Genomic DNA, 17637 nt, shown 5'->3' on the forward strand with positions numbered 1-17637 from the left:
TTCGACGATGGAGATAAGCAACGATGACGATGATTATGCGGTGGTATCCGCACGCGGCTTCCATCTCTCTCCCTTCTAATTTTACGGAGAACAGAGCGCGAAGAAGAGATGATAAAAGAAAGATAAAAAAGCAGGAAGAGTAGGAGAAGAGAATGCGTGAAAGATCAGGATAGGGAGGGATCCTAACAGTACTCAGTCGTGCGACTCTTCACATTCACGATCTACCAAAGACGTCAATGTTACAATTTTTATTTTTGACGTGGGAAATTCAGCTGTAAATGATTAAGCAAGCAATTATTAATCCGCTGATAATTAGAAGTCATAAGTTACAGTTAATACAGTTATATATCTTAGATACAGTTTTATATCTGCTAAAATTGATAATTACAACTATATATTTTTAACATAATTTTAACTTTACGATACAAAATATGATATTATATACAAACGAAATATCGAATATACAGATATCTTATATATTAAATTTATCTTTGATCAATAAAGTGAATACACAACCGCGATAATTACTTATGCTCATTATATATATTAATGATACATTTGTATTTGATAAAAAATAGAAAGTCAATATAAGATATATAAATTATTTCAAGAAACAGATATTTATATTGTATTTATGTTTTTTATTGATTAATAATCGATTATATAAATTAAATATTAAATTTAATCAAATTTTGAAAACGCAAGTGTGTTTGCGCTCTGTAATGTTCGTGCGACGAAACAAAAAAAAGGAAGGATACAAAGAATAGTCCAAGGATAAATATCAAGCAGATGCTGTTCATTTTAATCAATATATAATCGCTCTATTGAGAATCTTTGGTTCTGACGCAACCGGTCAAAGCGGATAAACCAGTCTATCTTGCAAAAATATACGAGATAAGGATATTAAACAACAGGAAAACAAAACAAATAAATCCGGTATTACCCATGAATATATATAGAAATAACATACTTGTAAAGCAGAAAGTGTAAGTCGATATATAAATCAAAGTAGAAGTCAAACAAAAATATAAATTTGAAATTAATTAAGTAAAATAAAAATTAATAAATTTTAATAATGTTAAAATTACTTTGCGATAAACAGAAAAATACTTTTGCTATATAATATAATAAAATGTTTTATTATATATTAATAATATATAATATATATAATAATAAATATTCACATATTTACATACGATATTTTAGTTGACATTTGTGTGGTGTTGCAGAAATATTTTGGCTTGACGGATTCCTGTCTCATAAGCTCCATGTGTTGTCGAATAATAATCATCATGCGTAGCTTCGCCGGCAAACAACATAACTGGTAAATCCTGCCATATTTTGCGAAAGAAATTCTTTAATAAATTAATACTAATTAATAGATTTCGGTTTTTTAAATCTGACATAATATTGTGCATTGTTTTAATTATATAGCAATAAATTTTTCTACCTCGCTTGACACTTTAATATCCTAGAATGATGAAAGTATAGAATTTCAGATTTAAGATTGAAAAAATACTGCATTTTGGAGAGTGCATTGCCTTACCTTCTTCGTATCATTTTGCAATATTGTCATCCAGACTGGTTCGGCTAAGGTCCTAGGTGAAACGTCGTCCTTTTCGCAGCTCTTCGTGATATGACTATAGCCGCCCCTCACGTACTCATTTCCGTACCATTTCGTTCTGACGCATTTCCTCACCGGCGGAATATCGTGACACCTCAAATGATGCCTCAACAGGTCCGTGCAATCTTGCGCGATCGTACATTCCGACAAATCCTCGACGATACGAGCTCCTCGTCCACCGACCCACACTAGGAGAGTGGCTGGATGTGTCGCCAGGACGTCAAATCCCGTGAGATCTCTGGTCCATTCCGGGAAGGATCGCTGATCGTCTCTGTGCCAGAGTAATTGGAAACCTTTCACGTTGGTTGGCCACCAGGGTAAATCGCCGAAGTCCAAAAAGATTTTATTAATTGTTTCAAAACCAAGGTTTTCGATGGCGACGCTCAGACGATTCGGTAAGGGCGGCAGAAACATCTTGCAATAGTTATCCTTCAAATAGCCAAGTGAACAGGTGACTATAACGGCGTCGGTGATAATCTGCACCCCTTTGGAAGTCGTCACGATGATCGGAGAATCCTGCCAGCGAATGGTCTCTACGGGAGTGGCCAATCGTATTTTTTCCTTATTCAGATTCTTGACAAGAAGATTCGTTAATGAGCTGTAGCCGGACTTGAAGAGCAAATGTTCCGGTCCGCCGACATACTACATAAAAATAATTCTTAAAACGCTTATATATTATCAACTATTTGTAATATAATTAAATTTACTTTAAACTTTCCCCACAGACTCGCTGATAATTCGTCCAATGAACGGCAGCTGTTATCTATCAAGAGAAACCGTATATTCCAATCGAATATCTCCTCCATCATTTTTCGTGTCGAGGAATCGTTTATCTCGCGTAGATGTTCCTCGAATTTACATTTCATAACAGAGCCGATGGTCTCGTGTTTATTAAGAGGCCACCGACATTCGCAGATATCATCAGAGACGGTTCGTAAAAGATTATCAATCTCGCGAACCAAATTGTCGCTCATTATTGTTCCGTCGTTGCGCAAGAAGAGTCCTTCGCTATCTGTTCCTGGAATGTTCGACAGCAAATTATTATCAAGACAATATTGTGCCAATTTGCTCTTGTCGCCATGTAAGAATTGCGCCCCGCAATCTATCCAATTGTTATTCCACGGAACGGAATGAATTCTTCCTCCAACCACATCTTGAGCTGTAAAATAATATGACAGAATAATCCAGGAAAGTTCTGTTTTAATTTTGACTATATATCCACATAATAATTGTATATCTCTCTCTTTAAACTTCTGTATATTTTTATTTATTTAATAATTGTATGTCTCTAGAAGTAAATTATAAATATACTTAAATTTTTAACATAAATATGTAGATGTACCTTCCAGGAGAAGATAATCCGTAAAGCCTGCTTCCTCTAGAGTCCTTGCCGCTGCTAATCCTGCAATTCCTGCGCCTACTATCACAACTCTTGTTTTCTCTGTTCTTTTCGCACCCGCATCTATTCGCACTTCCTCGTTGAAGTTGTCAATCAGTTGGTCTAAGTTTTTCAGCATTCTACATCATCCGAAGTAATTCGTCAAATCTCAGGTGAACCATCGTTTACTATTTTCTATGATTTCAATATTTTCCAAATTCATTTCAAATATATATTGTATTCTACTATATATATATATGATTACTATAAAATTATCCATTTAAATATATGTACCTTTGTACATAATATATAGTATAAAAAGTTACAATTAATAATTAAATAATGATAAGCGCGGATAATAAATAATTAAAAACGTGAGTAAAACATTTCTTACGATGACAGAATGTCATATATTTTTTACATTTTCTTAATTTCACAATTTACAATATTATATATAATTTTAAATACATAATATTTATCTCTCCCTCTATATATACAATTTTTTATACTTTATAAATAAGTACGATAATTTTTGTATTAAAATATTTATCTATTGCGAACATATTAATTGTATATTTAAAGTTTTCCATAAAATCCATTCGTTAGAAGAGCGTAGTGGTAGTGGAAGAATGCAATTAGAGATGCGAATTTAACAGCCTAAGAAAAAGCATGAAGTCAATATAAAAATACAAAAATAATTGCAAAATTATGTTTAGAAGATTTAAAACTAAATTAGAACAATTTCAAAGTGATGTTCATTCCATCAAGTTGTAAAATAAAGTATATGTGTAATTAAAACATTAACAAACAAGATAAGATAACATATGCAAAATAATAAATTAATAAACGATAATAAAAATTAATAATAATGAAAATAAAACTTTATTAGGTAAACCTATCACTTTTTTATTTAATCAAAATCTTCTCAAAATGGAGAAATTCAATCAAATTATATAGTGCAGAAAAATGTTATAAAGAGCTTTAACAAGAGATAGAGACGAAAAAAGAAATATATATATATATATATATATGCAATTATATAATAAATACATAATATATAATTAAGAAAAATCAAAATTGTTCTGTTAAATATCGTGTCATATTTATTATTTAGTATCAAGCAAACTCAGGCACTTCAATAATTAATATTATTTTTACCTTTCAAAGTCAATTAATCGATCCGCTTCGCGAAAACCAGTTTCCACCGCACCATGCACAGTAGAATAATAATGATCATGCGTAGCTTCTCCAGCGAAAAGAATTACCTAATATGATAATTAGTTATTGTTTCGTCAATGTCAATAAAATTTTTCTGTTATTTTTATTGTTAGTTATATAAGACAGAAATACATCATAAGATAAGCTAATGTAAAACTAAAAAAAACTCGAGTGTTATATTAGCAAAATAAAAATAAATGCAAGAAGATGGAGGAATTAGATCTCAAAATAGTATATTAACAATTAAAAATGTTACATTTGTTTTTAAAATACGTACAGGTTTATTTCCATCTAGGATTGGCTCGGCCAAATCTCTCGGTCTTACATCCATTTCTTCGGAAATCGTGCTTTGAAAGGTGTATGAGCCACGAAAATGTTCATTGGTATGCCATTTGGATCTAAAAATTGAAAAAATATAAATAAGAAGTATATCTGATTAATTTTTTTTCTTCAAATTTTTCTATAATTAGTACCTCAATATTTTCGTTGGCTTTACAACATCATAATGGTTTCCGAGCAATCTTTTCAACCATAGATACAATCCATCTAACACGTCAACGTCCGATAAAATTTCCATGTGTCTCGCATTTTTTCCAACGATCCAGGCGCATAAAAGATTCGGCTGATCAGTTACAGTGAAAATCGAAAACACGTCGCAAAGCCATTCTTTACTCTAAAACAAATATATTTAACGAGATTAATATACGTAATAACGTAGTAAAAGCGAAAAAATATTCGTTGCTAAACTTACATATATATTATTATTATATTTAAATATCTACTTACTTGACCATAAATTTTCAAGAATTCTTTTTTGTCCTTTTCCGACCAAATAATATCGAAGCTGGCTGTATCCTCTGACCACCATCTATGCGGAAATTCAAGGAAAATTTTATTTGCTGTTCCAATACTTAATCCCTATAATAAAAATAAATTAATATCCATTATACAAAATATGTAATTTTATTTTATAATACTATATATTTGTTAATGACATTTTTATCATACTTTTATCGCGCGTTGTTTTTTTTGTGGTAGGGGAGGCACAAACATCGTAAAATGTTTTTCCTTCAAAACACCCAGAGACCCAGTGAATATAACGTGCGACGCAAAATACTCGCATCCATCTCTGGTGGTCACTTTAACATCTTCGCCGTAACTATAGTTGATAGTTGTTACAATCTTTTCAAACTCTATCTTTTCCATCACTGGCAAACATTCTTCTGTGTTCGGAATATTTCGCTGGGATAAAATAATTAATATGCTTAATGATGAAATAATTAGTAAAAAATGTGTATCTCAATAAAGTATTATTTAAATATTAATTTCGTTATCTTTTAACTATTATAAAATTTCAAGTTTCGTTTATTTATCGTTTACAAGTTTAAATTTTTGATTTAATTTATTCTTAAATATTTTCTTTTCGACAAAATATTATTTTATTTTAATAAAACTTTATTTTTATAAAAAAATACGCTATTAAAAATTTATTTCTATAACATACACGATGTTTTTAGTTCAATTCTATCAAATAATTTATTACCAATAACAAATCAAAGACCGTTTTATAACCACGCCCTTTCCAATTCAGCAAGGGATCGCCTTCGCATTCCCAATATTCCGTCAAACGATTTGCGGAAACGTCGAACCAAGTATCGCTGCATTCTATAGAATTTTCCATTTTTTCCATCCAAGCTAAATATTCGGCAGCTCGAGCACGACTTGTAAAAGGCTTCTCATCAAATATCTTATAATATCTGTAACGAATAATATAATAATAATAAATATAATAATTCTAAATAATAATAATAAAATATATAATCTTTTTTTACATTTATTTATAATTTTTTATAGTTTTAAATTTTAAATTTATAATTTTTTTTCTCTACAACTCCTCAGACAGCACCAAGTTCAAAATTGGCGCATAAGATATCATTAAGACAGCTTTAAGAAATCTTATGATATCCAAGACATTTTAAAGATATCTTAAAAATATCTTATGCGCTAATTTTGAACTTGGCGCTGTTGGGTCCCTCCTTCCCTTCCCCAGTATCTTAATTCAAATAACGAAATTTATTGAAATATTTTGCAAATTTTGTTAGACAAATGTAAGAAATTTATTCGTGCTTTATAGCGATTTAAATTATAGGCGGAGACGCGTTAAGCATGAATCATCATCTTGTACTAACAATAAAGTTGTGGTAGGGATGAGATTGAGATACTACCATCAACATATGGCGATCGTTTTATCACGTGAAGAAATTGTTATTTATTCTTTTAACTACGAGTGTTTATATTTTTGAGTTTTTAATATTTTAATCATGTAAATTTAATGTATTACGTTGTAGAACAAATTATAACAAAAATGAAACAAAATCATTTTAATTATTCATGACAAAGTCTTAGTGAAATACAATAAAATCTTGCAAAATGTTTGGAAGAAGGTAAACAACATATATCTGTTGATATTTTAGTTAACTTTTTTTATTAATTTTATATTTTAGTTTCCTTATTAACTCTCAAGAGGAAAGATTGTATTCCGATAAATTATATATTGCGAATTATGGTCAATGAGGAATATATTTTTAGGAAACTAGATCCAGAGTTGGAGAAGCTGAGGAACGAAGTACAGGGACCACCAAATTTAGATACACTTATTTTAAATATTCAGAAAATATCATCACGTATTCATGCTGCATATTTATTTGAACATATTGGTAGAGCTATGCTACAGAAACTATGTTTGCTGTTGAGTTCCACAGCAACAGGGAAAGTTTATGATGGATGGCAAGAGTTTGCAGATTACATGGGCTTGACGAGAGAGCAAATACGTGTAAGATTATAGAAAACCTAATATATAATAAGTATAAATACAACACATACCCCAAATTGTGTGTATGGACATTCATATGTACACACATATGTATATACATTTATATATGTGTATGTGTATATATAATATATATCACTATAATAATTATAATGTTATTTTATTGTTTAGTGTATAGATTACGACTTCAAGGGTCTCCAGGATCCAACATATTACGTGCTTTTAACTTATGTACAATCTCCGGAGGCAACAATGAACAAAATTTTTAATGCTTTGCAAAAGATGCAACGGCTTGATATAATAAATCAAATTAAGAATCATGTATATGATCTAGTTGATGTTGTATCACAATGTGCTATGAATGAAGGTAAAATAGATAATAGACAATTTTTTATCCTAACATTAAGAAATTAATTATAATCATATTTAGATGCAAACTAAAAAATATATAATAATTATATATCATTATATTAATTATTTGTTGTGTATATTTTTAGGATCTGAAATAATTCGACCTGGACATCTACCAAGAGCACCATTAGTTTTGAGTCCTATTTTAACTACAGAAACCAGATTGAAAGAAAACGAATTAAAATGCCCGTTACAACATATTCAACAGAAGGTTACTTCATTTGCGACTTATATTTCCAAAAATTTAGTAATAAAGCAAACTTTTAAATTAAAATATTCTTTATTTTTTTTTAATATTAAAATATTTTTATTTTTTGATTACCAATTATATATAATACAATTATAATTTCTTATTATTTCAGGATATTAAACAAAAATATAGCTGTATAGTTATGTTAACTTTTACGAATGACGGTTTATCAACTGCAGAATCTATCACAAAGATATTTAGATCCAAGCAACCTCGAATTGGCGTGCTTATATTGCAAGAACAAGAGAAAGGTGTCTACAGTCGAGCTGAAGAATTTGTAGATGATTGCTTTAAACAAGTAATTTAATTTTATTTGTATTAATTTAACATTTTATAAAACTAAAATTGAAAAAGTTTTTTTTTAATCAAATTTATATAATATTAATTATATTAATTAATTATATATCATAAATTTATATATTTTTAGGTCAATTATATTATACCAATACTAACAAGAGGATACATTGAAAGAATTAGTAATCTTGGACAAACATATGAAGAGATACATAATAATTTAGATGAAAAATACTTGAAATACATATATTCTTTGTTGAGATACGAATATTTGAAAAATCAATGCTGCAACAATCGCGTGAGGTGTGTATAAATAAGTTTTTGATAAGAAATTTAATAAATCTTTAATAGATAAATTTTTTTCTATGTTATTTCTATTTTTTATGACTAATTAATATAAAAATAACAAACAAGTAAGACAAACAAAATCTTTTGTTAACTTTTTATTTCTCTTATCAGATGTATTGTGCCAGATAAGGATGTTTGTACTGTCGTTCGAGCAAATCTACATCCAACATTGCAAGCATGGTTTCGCGAAAGTGATATCGATAATTTTGTGAACAATATTCTTTTTCATAAATTTTGAAGTGAAAATTGACATATAAAAGTGAGCTTAGAATAAAAATTTTATAAATGACTTTTAATGATTGATATTTTTATGGCACACCTCATATAAATTATTATGTAATATTAATATTTTTGTCAACAAAAAATAAAAGAATATTGTGTTTAAATAATTCTTAAATAAGTGATTCTTCTAATTGATTCATACTGCAGTTAATTATTTAATTATGTTCAAAAATATAATTATAATACTCACTCTTTGGTGAAATAATTTCCAAGAGATCCTGTTACCTCTTTCAATTCTTCTTGCGCATTTTTTGTCATATTATAATAGATGGTCAAAGCCTCATTGCTTTCATCCTTGGGCATCATTTCACCATTGCCGCTGACAAAATTATGTTTGGTGGGATTGTTCAGATTGCTACATGATCCCAACAAATTATGCTTGGAGGCAAGCTCGAATACTACATTTTTAGATTCACCATGAACCCATTGAGCTCCAAGGTCCACCACATTTTCACCTGTAAAAATAAGTTAAAGCAAATATATGTAATTTTTGTAAGTATATTTAAACTTTCAAAGATGCAATTAAAATATTGTCACTTAAAAAATAGAATAAGGACTATAATTAAGAGTAATTAAGACTAGAAAGCCATTTTTTTCTAATTATAAGAATTAATAAAAGAGATTATTTACCAAAATTTAAAGAGTGCACTCTACCACCAATTCTATTGTTAGCTTCCAATATTATAAAATTGTTCATTCCTTTTTGTAATAACTTGGATGCAGCTGCGATGCCAGCCGCACCTGCTCCAACAATAATAATCTTTGTCTTCTTTGACATTTTGTAGCTTTTTAAAAATTTTATTGCACAGAATAGTTGCTGCAACGACAAAAGATATGTCTCTATATATTGTCAGATGAATGCTTCAAACATAAATGATTCTTGAATGAGCTTAAATAGTTAAGTACAAGCTGATAACACTAGATTGTTAAATGGTTAACAACAAGTGAGATTAAGATCTTATCTGAACATTAACAATACACATCAATACGTTGCAATTTTCGTAAATGACTCTTATAGATTAAAATTTATGAATTTAATCTCAAGCTTACTTTTTAAAGAAAATTAAACTGCATGTATAAATAAAATTCGAATTTAGAGTTCACATCATATGTTAGTGACATTTCATATCATATATTAATTCGTTTTTAATTCTGATAAATATTTCAAGTAATTTCATTATATTATTTGCACAAATTTAATCAATTTTATTTGAGCAAAAAGTATATTATTGCAATTTTTTATTCAACATTTTATGTTTAAACTTTTCTTTGCTAATGAGACTTCAAGATACAAATTTTTTTAGTACACACGATACTCTGAAAACGCACTTGCTTTTGGTGGAGATAATTGACAGACACGCGTGTAGATGAAGAAGAACAAAAAATAATAAATTATTTTTTTTTTTTAATTACTTATAAAAACCATTATTGCAAAATGACTTTTGCTCTTCACAAACTTGCAATTCTATACACGTGACTGATTTATTGCACACAACTACACATATATAAATATATATAAACATATGTTACATCGTCCGAAAATCTACTTGTCAAATGCAGTAACAATTGACCAATCAAAAACAAATATAATTCTTATCGCTTTGTTCTGATTGGTTAATCAAACGTCAAACGCTACTTTATTCCGAAGACTAGATTTTCGAACGTACTTGTCATTCTTCAGATATACTTTTATTTTATCATAGGATTTCCAGGTAAAAAACATGCTGTAATTAAGTAAAAATGATGTGCTCTTCATTTTTATTAACAAATAATTTTAATCAAAAAAGGTATATATTTTTTTGAAATAATTGTAATGTATAATTTTAATGTGTGTGTATGTGTACATATATGTATATACATATGTGTGTGTTGTGTACAATTGTAATATATTATTATCATCACTTATTGTTAATTATTTTTATCTAGCTAACGCTATAACAATCACATGTTATAAACTATAAACAAAATAAGGCTCAAAAATTTCATCTACATTCAGACGTAACCTGTCATCATTTTAATCATTTTTTTCTAACCATTTGTAACGTATTAAATTGACAAGTATTAATTATACATTTAGTTTCTAAAATATATATATTTGTTGATAAGAATTACACATAATTCAAATCTCTACCTCAAAAATGTCTAAAACTTTGTTAAAGACTTTGAGTTCACGAATGCTGCTTCAAAGCACTAACAATAAGTAAACATTTCCTTCGATATCGTTAAAAAACACAAAACAATTATGTAAAATTCTTAATAAAATAAATGTATTGAAGAAAAATTTTGCATGTTAGAAAAACAATTAAAATTATTGTACAGGATTCTTAAGAAAAAAAATATATTGAATAGAAAGAGTGATGGCAAATTCGCCCATTTTTGGGACCTCGAATTTCACACTTTTTCATGCCAAATAGTATTATATTAGATGAAATATTAATCCCAGTAAAATTTCAAGATGAGCATAGGCATTCCAGAGATACAAGGGGCAAAGTGATGATTTTTAGTCAGTTTTATGAAAAATTATCACTTTTACTTCTTCATATCTAAGGAACCGTGCCTATACTCATCTTGAAATTTCTCTGGGATTAATGTCTCATCATATAGTACAATTTGGCATAAAAAAGTTTGAAATTTGAGGTCCCAAAATTTGACCCTATAAAATGGACGAAAAAACAGGTCTTTTTGCCATCACTTTTTACATGTTATTGTAAAATTTCCTTTAATTATGAAAAATATATTTTTACTTTCTTATCTTATTATAGTTTATATAATTATGCAATTTATATTAATGTTATCAGTATAAAACAAATTAAATCTTTTTCTACTACATATTTTTGTTATCAGTTGCAGTTCATACATATATTCAATAGTCATTAATTTGTCTATTATAATATTTGATAACACATTATTTGATAGCTGAATTTTATGAAAATTGTTTATAGATTATCAAAGAAAGATTCAAAATCAAAACCATTTGGATTTTGCTGTTCCCTGGATCGCTTTGATCCTCTTTCAAGATACAATCAACGAAGACCACCTTACAAATCATCATTAATAGCAATAACTTCTGTGCACGAATGTCCAGTGTCCAAGATGCAAGTAAAATTTGTAACATCCCGGCTTACTCGAGAAAAGAAGAGACTGAAAGCGTTAGAAGTGGGAGATCAACAACGATCAAGGAACAGAAAATTGAATTACTCTCGCTTTGATAAAAACGATCGTTTTATAAAATGGTATCTAGAGGATGAGATTGCGTTGGCGAAGGATATGTTTTGGACAGAAAAGCAAAGAATTCACATTGAAGCCAGCAAAAAGGCGATGAGCATTGGGAAAAAGAAATGTGAGTATATCAATTTTTTTTGGCTATCAATTCTTTAAATCAAAATATTACAAGATATTTCAAGTAATTACACTACTGTTTGCCATTGTAGAAGATAATAAAAATGCTATTTCTTTAAATCACATTTTATAAGAATGCGAAATGCTTGAGAATAAAGAAATTTATTTTAATAATATTTGATTATATTTGTGACTGAATATATACATGATTATGTGTATATACTCTTAATAAATAGAATGTTATTTAATTATTACAGTTAAAGAAAAGCATAAAACTTTATCAAGTCAGTTGCCACGATGGTATCAAGATTTTTCCTTGGCTCAAGTATGAATAAAAATGAGTAATTGATTCTAAGTGGGAAAATACTTCTTTTTGAGAAAGATATAATTTAATACTTGTATTTAATTATGAATATAAATAATATTATAAATAATGGACTTTCATTACATGAGATATTGTCTCAATATTCAAGAAATTTTTAATTGAAAAATTAAATTGTGAAAGTGTTTTATATATATTTCGAATTTCGGAGGAAAGACTAACATAAAGTTATATCAAAATTTGTAGATGAGAAATTTAATGAATCTGGAAAATGTAATACATACCGATTACGAAGAGGCAAAAACGGATGGCACCCAAAAAATATTGATAGCTATCGGTGTTATTTCAACTTTCTTTAAATTAAAACCGAATATTATAACTGAGTTGCATAAATCAAGCAATTTGAATAGTATTGATTTTTTGCTCGAAATTTATAAAATCTTGACAGGAAATGATTTCTACAGAGAGGAATATAGTATATTTCTCACCCTCTATTTTTAATTATAGATAAATAAAAACTCTAGCAACATTTATAGTAATTACAAAGTTATTTAATTTGCAGAGAAATTTTATGATTGCAATGAGAGAATAATATTGTCGGCCATCGCATTTTTAACACTGCCAGAAGCGTTAAAGGAATTGCATAAGAGATTACCAGTAATGATCGTGCCAAAATTACCACCAAAACGTAAGTTCTTTAATTATTTTATTAAATGTCATTTAATTAAAATGACGAAATAACAGTTGTTTTGTTTTATAGCAAAATCGCCAGTATGTCTGGCAAGGCGGAAAAGCAGCTGTCCTTATGAGGAAGAATTATTCAAGTGTTCCGATTGGGCCAGTTATCGAAATGCTTTACAAAAATGGCAGAAACAATACAAACTATTACAAACAGTTCCGAAAATAACTTTACCATGTTTCAAACAACAGAAGTTTTTGATTAGTAATGGACTACTATCTGAGATTAGAACACGTGAGGAAGATATTTACATTAACCATTTTGAAAAAAGCAACACAAAAGATTTTCAGAAGAGTTCCTCTACTAACAATAAGTTTGATGTAAAAGGTAAAAATATTTGAGTTATATACAAAATGATAGTCCTGAGCATGTATACTTGACTATCCTATCTTGACACAAAATATCATAAATAAGTATATTTATTGAAATATCGATTTTTATACATAGGTATAATGAACACTGATGAAGTAACATACGAAGATAAAGATTTCCCAAAACAGGAAAATTTAGAAGCGGATAAATCATCAATTTTCAATATTTATCCGATGTTAGACAATAACAAAAAATATGATTCCACAATCAGTAGATTTAACACAAAATCAGAAACTGTGGAAGATAAAATTTATGGTATTTTTTGCAATCATTTTTATAACATTTTTATTGATCCTAATTAGAGTTAGAAAATGTAATAAGAAAATTACATATATATTTTCACATATACATATTCAAATTATTATTACAAATATGTTTAAAAAGTTTTTAATTTTCTTGATAACAATTAAAATACTTGAGGTGCGTCAAAACCACCAATGAATAAAAAATCCTGGCTGGATAAAAAGAGAATTTATATGATAGGGGATGTGCCCTTGAAGAACGAGATATCATCTGATGAGATCACTGGTGTGGGTAATTTACGACCTAGCAGTAGCGATGAAAAGTTCTTTAAAATGCTCAAACTTGATGACAGACCCACAAAAATATTTCCTAGTGGCAGAGAAAATTTATCAAAAAATTGGCAGGACTGGTTACAAAATGCTGATCAGGATTTCGAGCAGATGAAGGAAAAAGCTGATGAGTTGATGAAGAGTATACAGGCCACTATGAAATCAGCATTTCCTTTACTCGTTTGTGACAACTGTTGTTCGTGTCGACAAACCCGAAAGACCGAGAAAAACAAAGTGTCAATTGACAATACAACGGAGAATAGCGAGTGAGTGAGATCTAATAACGTTATTTCAATGATTTTTAAGAATAGCTGTATAAATTATAGTTGCTAGTAGTTCTAACAATTTTAAAATTTATATATTGGTATTTAATTATAAATTTTTACATGTATAAAATTTGGTAAATTTTCTACTGATTCCATCTGATTATGAATATATTTATGAATATATTTTAATTTTAAAATCTTTAATTCTTTAGTCTTTAATACAAATTTTGATATTCTTAAACTTTAAAAAGTATTTTCACTTTTTAATTTTATATAATTCTTGATACAAAATACAATTTTCTAAGATTCAAAATGTCATAATCTAAAATAATGATATTATTTACAATAGGTATTATGTCGCAGAATCGAAATCAATGCATTCTCCAGATTTGATAGCAAGATCATCAATTAACTTGATTGTTTCGCAAAACGAGATCAAGACAAATTTCATTATAAATGGTATTACCAAAAAGAACAGTCAAATGCAATACGTTATATCAGACATTCAGAGCGAAAATATACACATATCATCGCAAATTTCTGATGCTCCGGTACTCCAGTTCATCAGGAATGTTCCACCTTGTTCATGCGCTATTCAACAAATAATCAATAAAAGTGTAAGTCCTTCTCTAAGCCAGGACGATATTCCTTCGACAAAGGATGAAGGATTATGCATCGAAAAGAAGTACAGGCCAAACGAAGAAACACGTACATATTCCTGCAAGACATATCCTGGTGATAGATCTTGCAGATATAATCCTTTCATGAAAGAGATAATAATAGAGAGTGACAAAAGTAAGAAAAAGATTCCTGTGTATAAAGTGGCTGGTGTAGTGGAGAGAACAGATGAAAAAGAAGCTAAAAAAATGATACCAATTATCGATGGTGTTTATGTTACACTACCCGATAGTCCTCAACAAAATGATGAATACATCCCGAAAAATGATATTGTCGAATCGCCGTACAATATGACCACCAGTCACATTACAGATGAAAAATTGAAACTGATAGAAAGATATTCTGGTTCTAAAAGTCTTCTAGAGAAGATACAGAAAAAGTCGAGATCATGCAGATGTAGGAATGGTTTCAAGGAAAAGAAGCATCTTGTTGATAAAAAGAAAAACATTGCAGAAATTCGACAAAAGTTAATGGAGTCCAAATTACCAGAAGAAAGATGGAAGGCAGTATTGATGGATTACTGTACTCAATGTAAAAATAACATTCCTTGTAAATTACGCACTGCCCCGTCAAAAATAGAAACAAATTATGAGAAAACTCTGAAATTGACTCCTCCAGCATTTCCTACGTCTTCTTCGTTAAAAATGCAAGAAAATAAGGGACCTTGTAGTTGCCGAACAAAGTCGGAGCAAGAACTTTCAGCAGAAAAGACTCTGACCTATCTTTATGAACCGGATAGGGAAAACAAAAGTAAGAAGAAGATCCCTGTGTATAAAGTGGCTGGTATAGTGGAGAGAACAGATGAAAAAGGAGCTAAGATAATGGTGCCAGTTATCGAAGGTGTTGTTTATGTTACACCATCCGTTAGTCCCCAAGAAAGTGATGAATACATCCCGAAAGATGATCTTGTCGAATCGCCGTACGTAATGTCAACACTGTTCCAAATATCAGAATCAAGCAAGGAATATATTTCCCGAGCTGCTGCTCCGCATCGACATTGGTCGCCGGTAAACATTCCTCCGGGTCCATTGCCGAGAAAAAAAGAAGAAATGGAACGTAGAAAAAAGGCTAGGGATGAAGCGTTTAAGTTCATTTATGGGGATAATAATGAAGAAGATGCATCTTATTTAGATTCGGGTTATCAAGAAAGTGACAAGAACAAATTAATGACGAGCTATGAGACAAAGGAAAATCACATGGATGTGGAGAAGAAAACGTCCAAAAGAACAACAGGATTACAGTCACCAAGTGAAAAAATTAGCAAGCTAGAACAGCAGAACAAAGATGTATCCTATACAAAAATTGCTAATGAAGTATTTGGAGAGAAAAAATATCTGAAAGAAGCTACTGATGAGATTGCGCAACAAAATGTGTCAGATAAACAAATAATCGATAAGATAGATAAAAAGATTGATGATGAGATGCATTTGATAAATAATGATGACAAGAAACCTATAGACAGGAAGCTTATGGCGATAATAAAGGTATATATCAATCTCTTTCTTTTTCTCTTTTAATTCAATAATTTCGAAATATTCATATCTTCATTAATTAATCAGTTTATAATTAAATATCAATATCAATTTGTATGTAAGAATTTATGTAAGAAATTATATATCTCGAATTTAAAATGTTAAGGCTGAATTGAAAAAAATGGCTACAGAAGGATATATATTTGCCAAGTTACCGAAATGTTATCTTATGCCGCAACTTCTAGACTGGATTATGTATAGGCAGAGTGTTACTTTTTCGGAAACGGATAAAAGTAATTTGTCTAAAAAATGCCATTTTTAAATTTCTTCAATTTTCTTAAATTTCTTAAATTTTTAAAATTTGATTTACCTTATATTATTGTATTTTTTCTAACTTTCTAGAGATTTTGATGCAAACTACTATTAATTCGTGGAAATTACTGAATATGATGAGAATGCCAAAGATCGATCAACCATCAATGCCCATGACGGAGCTTCAGTTGAAAAGATTGACCTATAATCAAGCCAAAGAGATAAAGGAAAAGGTTAACTGTCGATATCAACTATCATATTTACAAATTCAAGTATAAAAGACATACATATATATTTAACTTCTGATATTCTATTTTTAAAAAATTATGATTATATTCTCAGATTTTCTTCAATTTCTTTTTAATTTTAATTTTTAATTTTTATTTTATTTATTAATTTTTATTTTTAATATATTCAATTGCTAATTTTTATTAATTTTTAATTTTTTAAAATCTGAAACTGCTTAATTTGGAACAAATATAATTGTTGATACATGTTCTACAGGTTCAAGAAGCAAGAACGATTTTTTACAGTAAAGTGCGTAAAGCGCGTGTTTCTTATGCTCGTACAATGTGGAATACTATGGAATATGGAAAATTTCCTTCTACTTCATTCAAAAGAGCCTTCTTCACATATATGGCCTGCAAAGAAGCCGATGGACATGTTTATAAGCCATGGGTGACTTCCGAAGTTCACAAAAGATCCTGAATTTAGTTGCTACTAATAATTGTGTTATTTAATAAATACAAATATTTATATAATCCATTAATAGTTATTAATAGTAAGATTAACTATTTTGAATATTTTAATATATATTTTGCTAATATATAAATTTCTCTTTTCAGAACTTGATAAATACATACATATATTATTAGATACTATTTCATAAACTCTAACACTAAAATATAGAATAATGAAATTATAAATAAT

General features: G+C 28.9%; 3 protein-coding genes and 1 long non-coding RNA gene across 8 annotated transcripts; 3 read left to right on the top strand and 1 right to left on the bottom strand.

Moving 5' to 3' along the window:
• Positions 1-11: 11 nt before the first annotated feature.
• LOC114932578 (uncharacterized) lies at positions 12-16844 on the bottom strand. 4 transcript variants are annotated; one of them, XM_029304872.2, is made up of 14 exons: positions 16766-16844; positions 9266-9452; positions 8826-9090; positions 5764-5977; positions 5229-5462; positions 5007-5138; positions 4694-4893; positions 4498-4618; positions 4161-4267; positions 2967-3142; positions 2332-2783; positions 1547-2266; positions 1197-1331; positions 12-75 (listed from the first exon to the last, which is right to left on the bottom strand). In XM_029304872.2, exons 2-13 carry the CDS (start codon positions 9411-9413, stop codon positions 1203-1205), a joined length of 2898 nt encoding a protein of 965 aa, XP_029160705.1. In that variant the 5' UTR covers positions 9414-9452; positions 16766-16844; the 3' UTR covers positions 12-75; positions 1197-1202. The 4 variants fall into 4 exon arrangements, with proteins under 4 accessions (XP_029160705.1, XP_029160695.1, XP_029160687.1 ...); XM_029304862.2 differs by lacking the exon at positions 16766-16844 and adding an exon at positions 10049-10166; XM_029304854.2 differs by lacking the exon at positions 16766-16844 and adding an exon at positions 9965-10042.
• LOC146723121 (uncharacterized) lies at positions 986-2953 on the top strand. 2 transcript variants are annotated; one of them, XR_014924740.1, is made up of 2 exons: positions 986-1324; positions 1492-2953. It is a non-coding gene; the product is annotated as an uncharacterized LOC146723121 (long non-coding RNA). The 2 variants fall into 2 exon arrangements; XR_014924741.1 differs by having other exon boundaries at positions 1500-2953.
• LOC114932593 (uncharacterized) lies at positions 6411-8642 on the top strand. The gene is made up of 7 exons (XM_029304883.2): positions 6411-6664; positions 6810-7053; positions 7222-7417; positions 7548-7672; positions 7824-8009; positions 8139-8308; positions 8465-8642. The coding sequence occupies exons 1-7, from the start codon at positions 6651-6653 to the stop codon at positions 8589-8591; spliced, it is 1062 nt and encodes a 353-aa protein (XP_029160716.2). The 5' UTR covers positions 6411-6650; the 3' UTR covers positions 8592-8642.
• LOC114932605 (uncharacterized) lies at positions 10279-17498 on the top strand. The gene is given in 13 exon segments (XM_085483064.1): positions 10279-10422; positions 11578-11975; positions 12232-12299; positions 12543-12771; positions 12859-12984; positions 13057-13362; positions 13483-13662; positions 13891-14245; positions 14595-16407; positions 16562-16688; positions 16798-16940; positions 17212-17405; positions 17407-17498. Coding segments are annotated over 13 exon segments (4011 nt in total). The 5' UTR covers positions 10279-10375; the 3' UTR covers positions 17432-17498.
• The last annotated feature ends 139 nt before the right edge of the window (positions 17499-17637 follow it).

This window comes from Nylanderia fulva, unplaced genomic scaffold (genome assembly GCF_048542155.1).
Source record: "Nylanderia fulva isolate GAGA-0341 unplaced genomic scaffold, ASM4854215v1 Scaffold23, whole genome shotgun sequence".
Taxonomy (NCBI): domain Eukaryota; kingdom Metazoa; phylum Arthropoda; class Insecta; order Hymenoptera; family Formicidae; genus Nylanderia; species Nylanderia fulva.

What these genes read in the sequence shown, in the direction of transcription:
- LOC114932593 (XM_029304883.2), top strand. An exon ending in TGACGAGAGAGCAAATACGT is followed by an intron (nt 7,054 to 7,221) that starts GTAAGATTATAG and finishes TTTATTGTTTAG; the next exon opens with TGTATAGATTACGACTTCAA. An exon ending in TAGATGATTGCTTTAAACAA is followed by an intron (nt 8,010 to 8,138) that starts GTAATTTAATTT and finishes ATATATTTTTAG; the next exon opens with GTCAATTATATTATACCAAT.
- LOC114932578 (XM_029304872.2), bottom strand. Translation starts at nt 9,413, where the DNA reads ATGTCAAAGAAGACAAAGATTATTATTGTTGGAGCAGGTGCGGCTGGC. An exon ending in AGTGCACTCTTTAAATTTTG is followed by an intron (nt 9,091 to 9,265) that starts GTAAATAATCTC and finishes TTATTTTTACAG; the next exon opens with GTGAAAATGTGGTGGACCTT. An exon ending in TCTTGAAAATTTATGGTCAA is followed by an intron (nt 4,894 to 5,006) that starts GTAAGTAGATAT and finishes TATTTGTTTTAG; the next exon opens with AGTAAAGAATGGCTTTGCGA.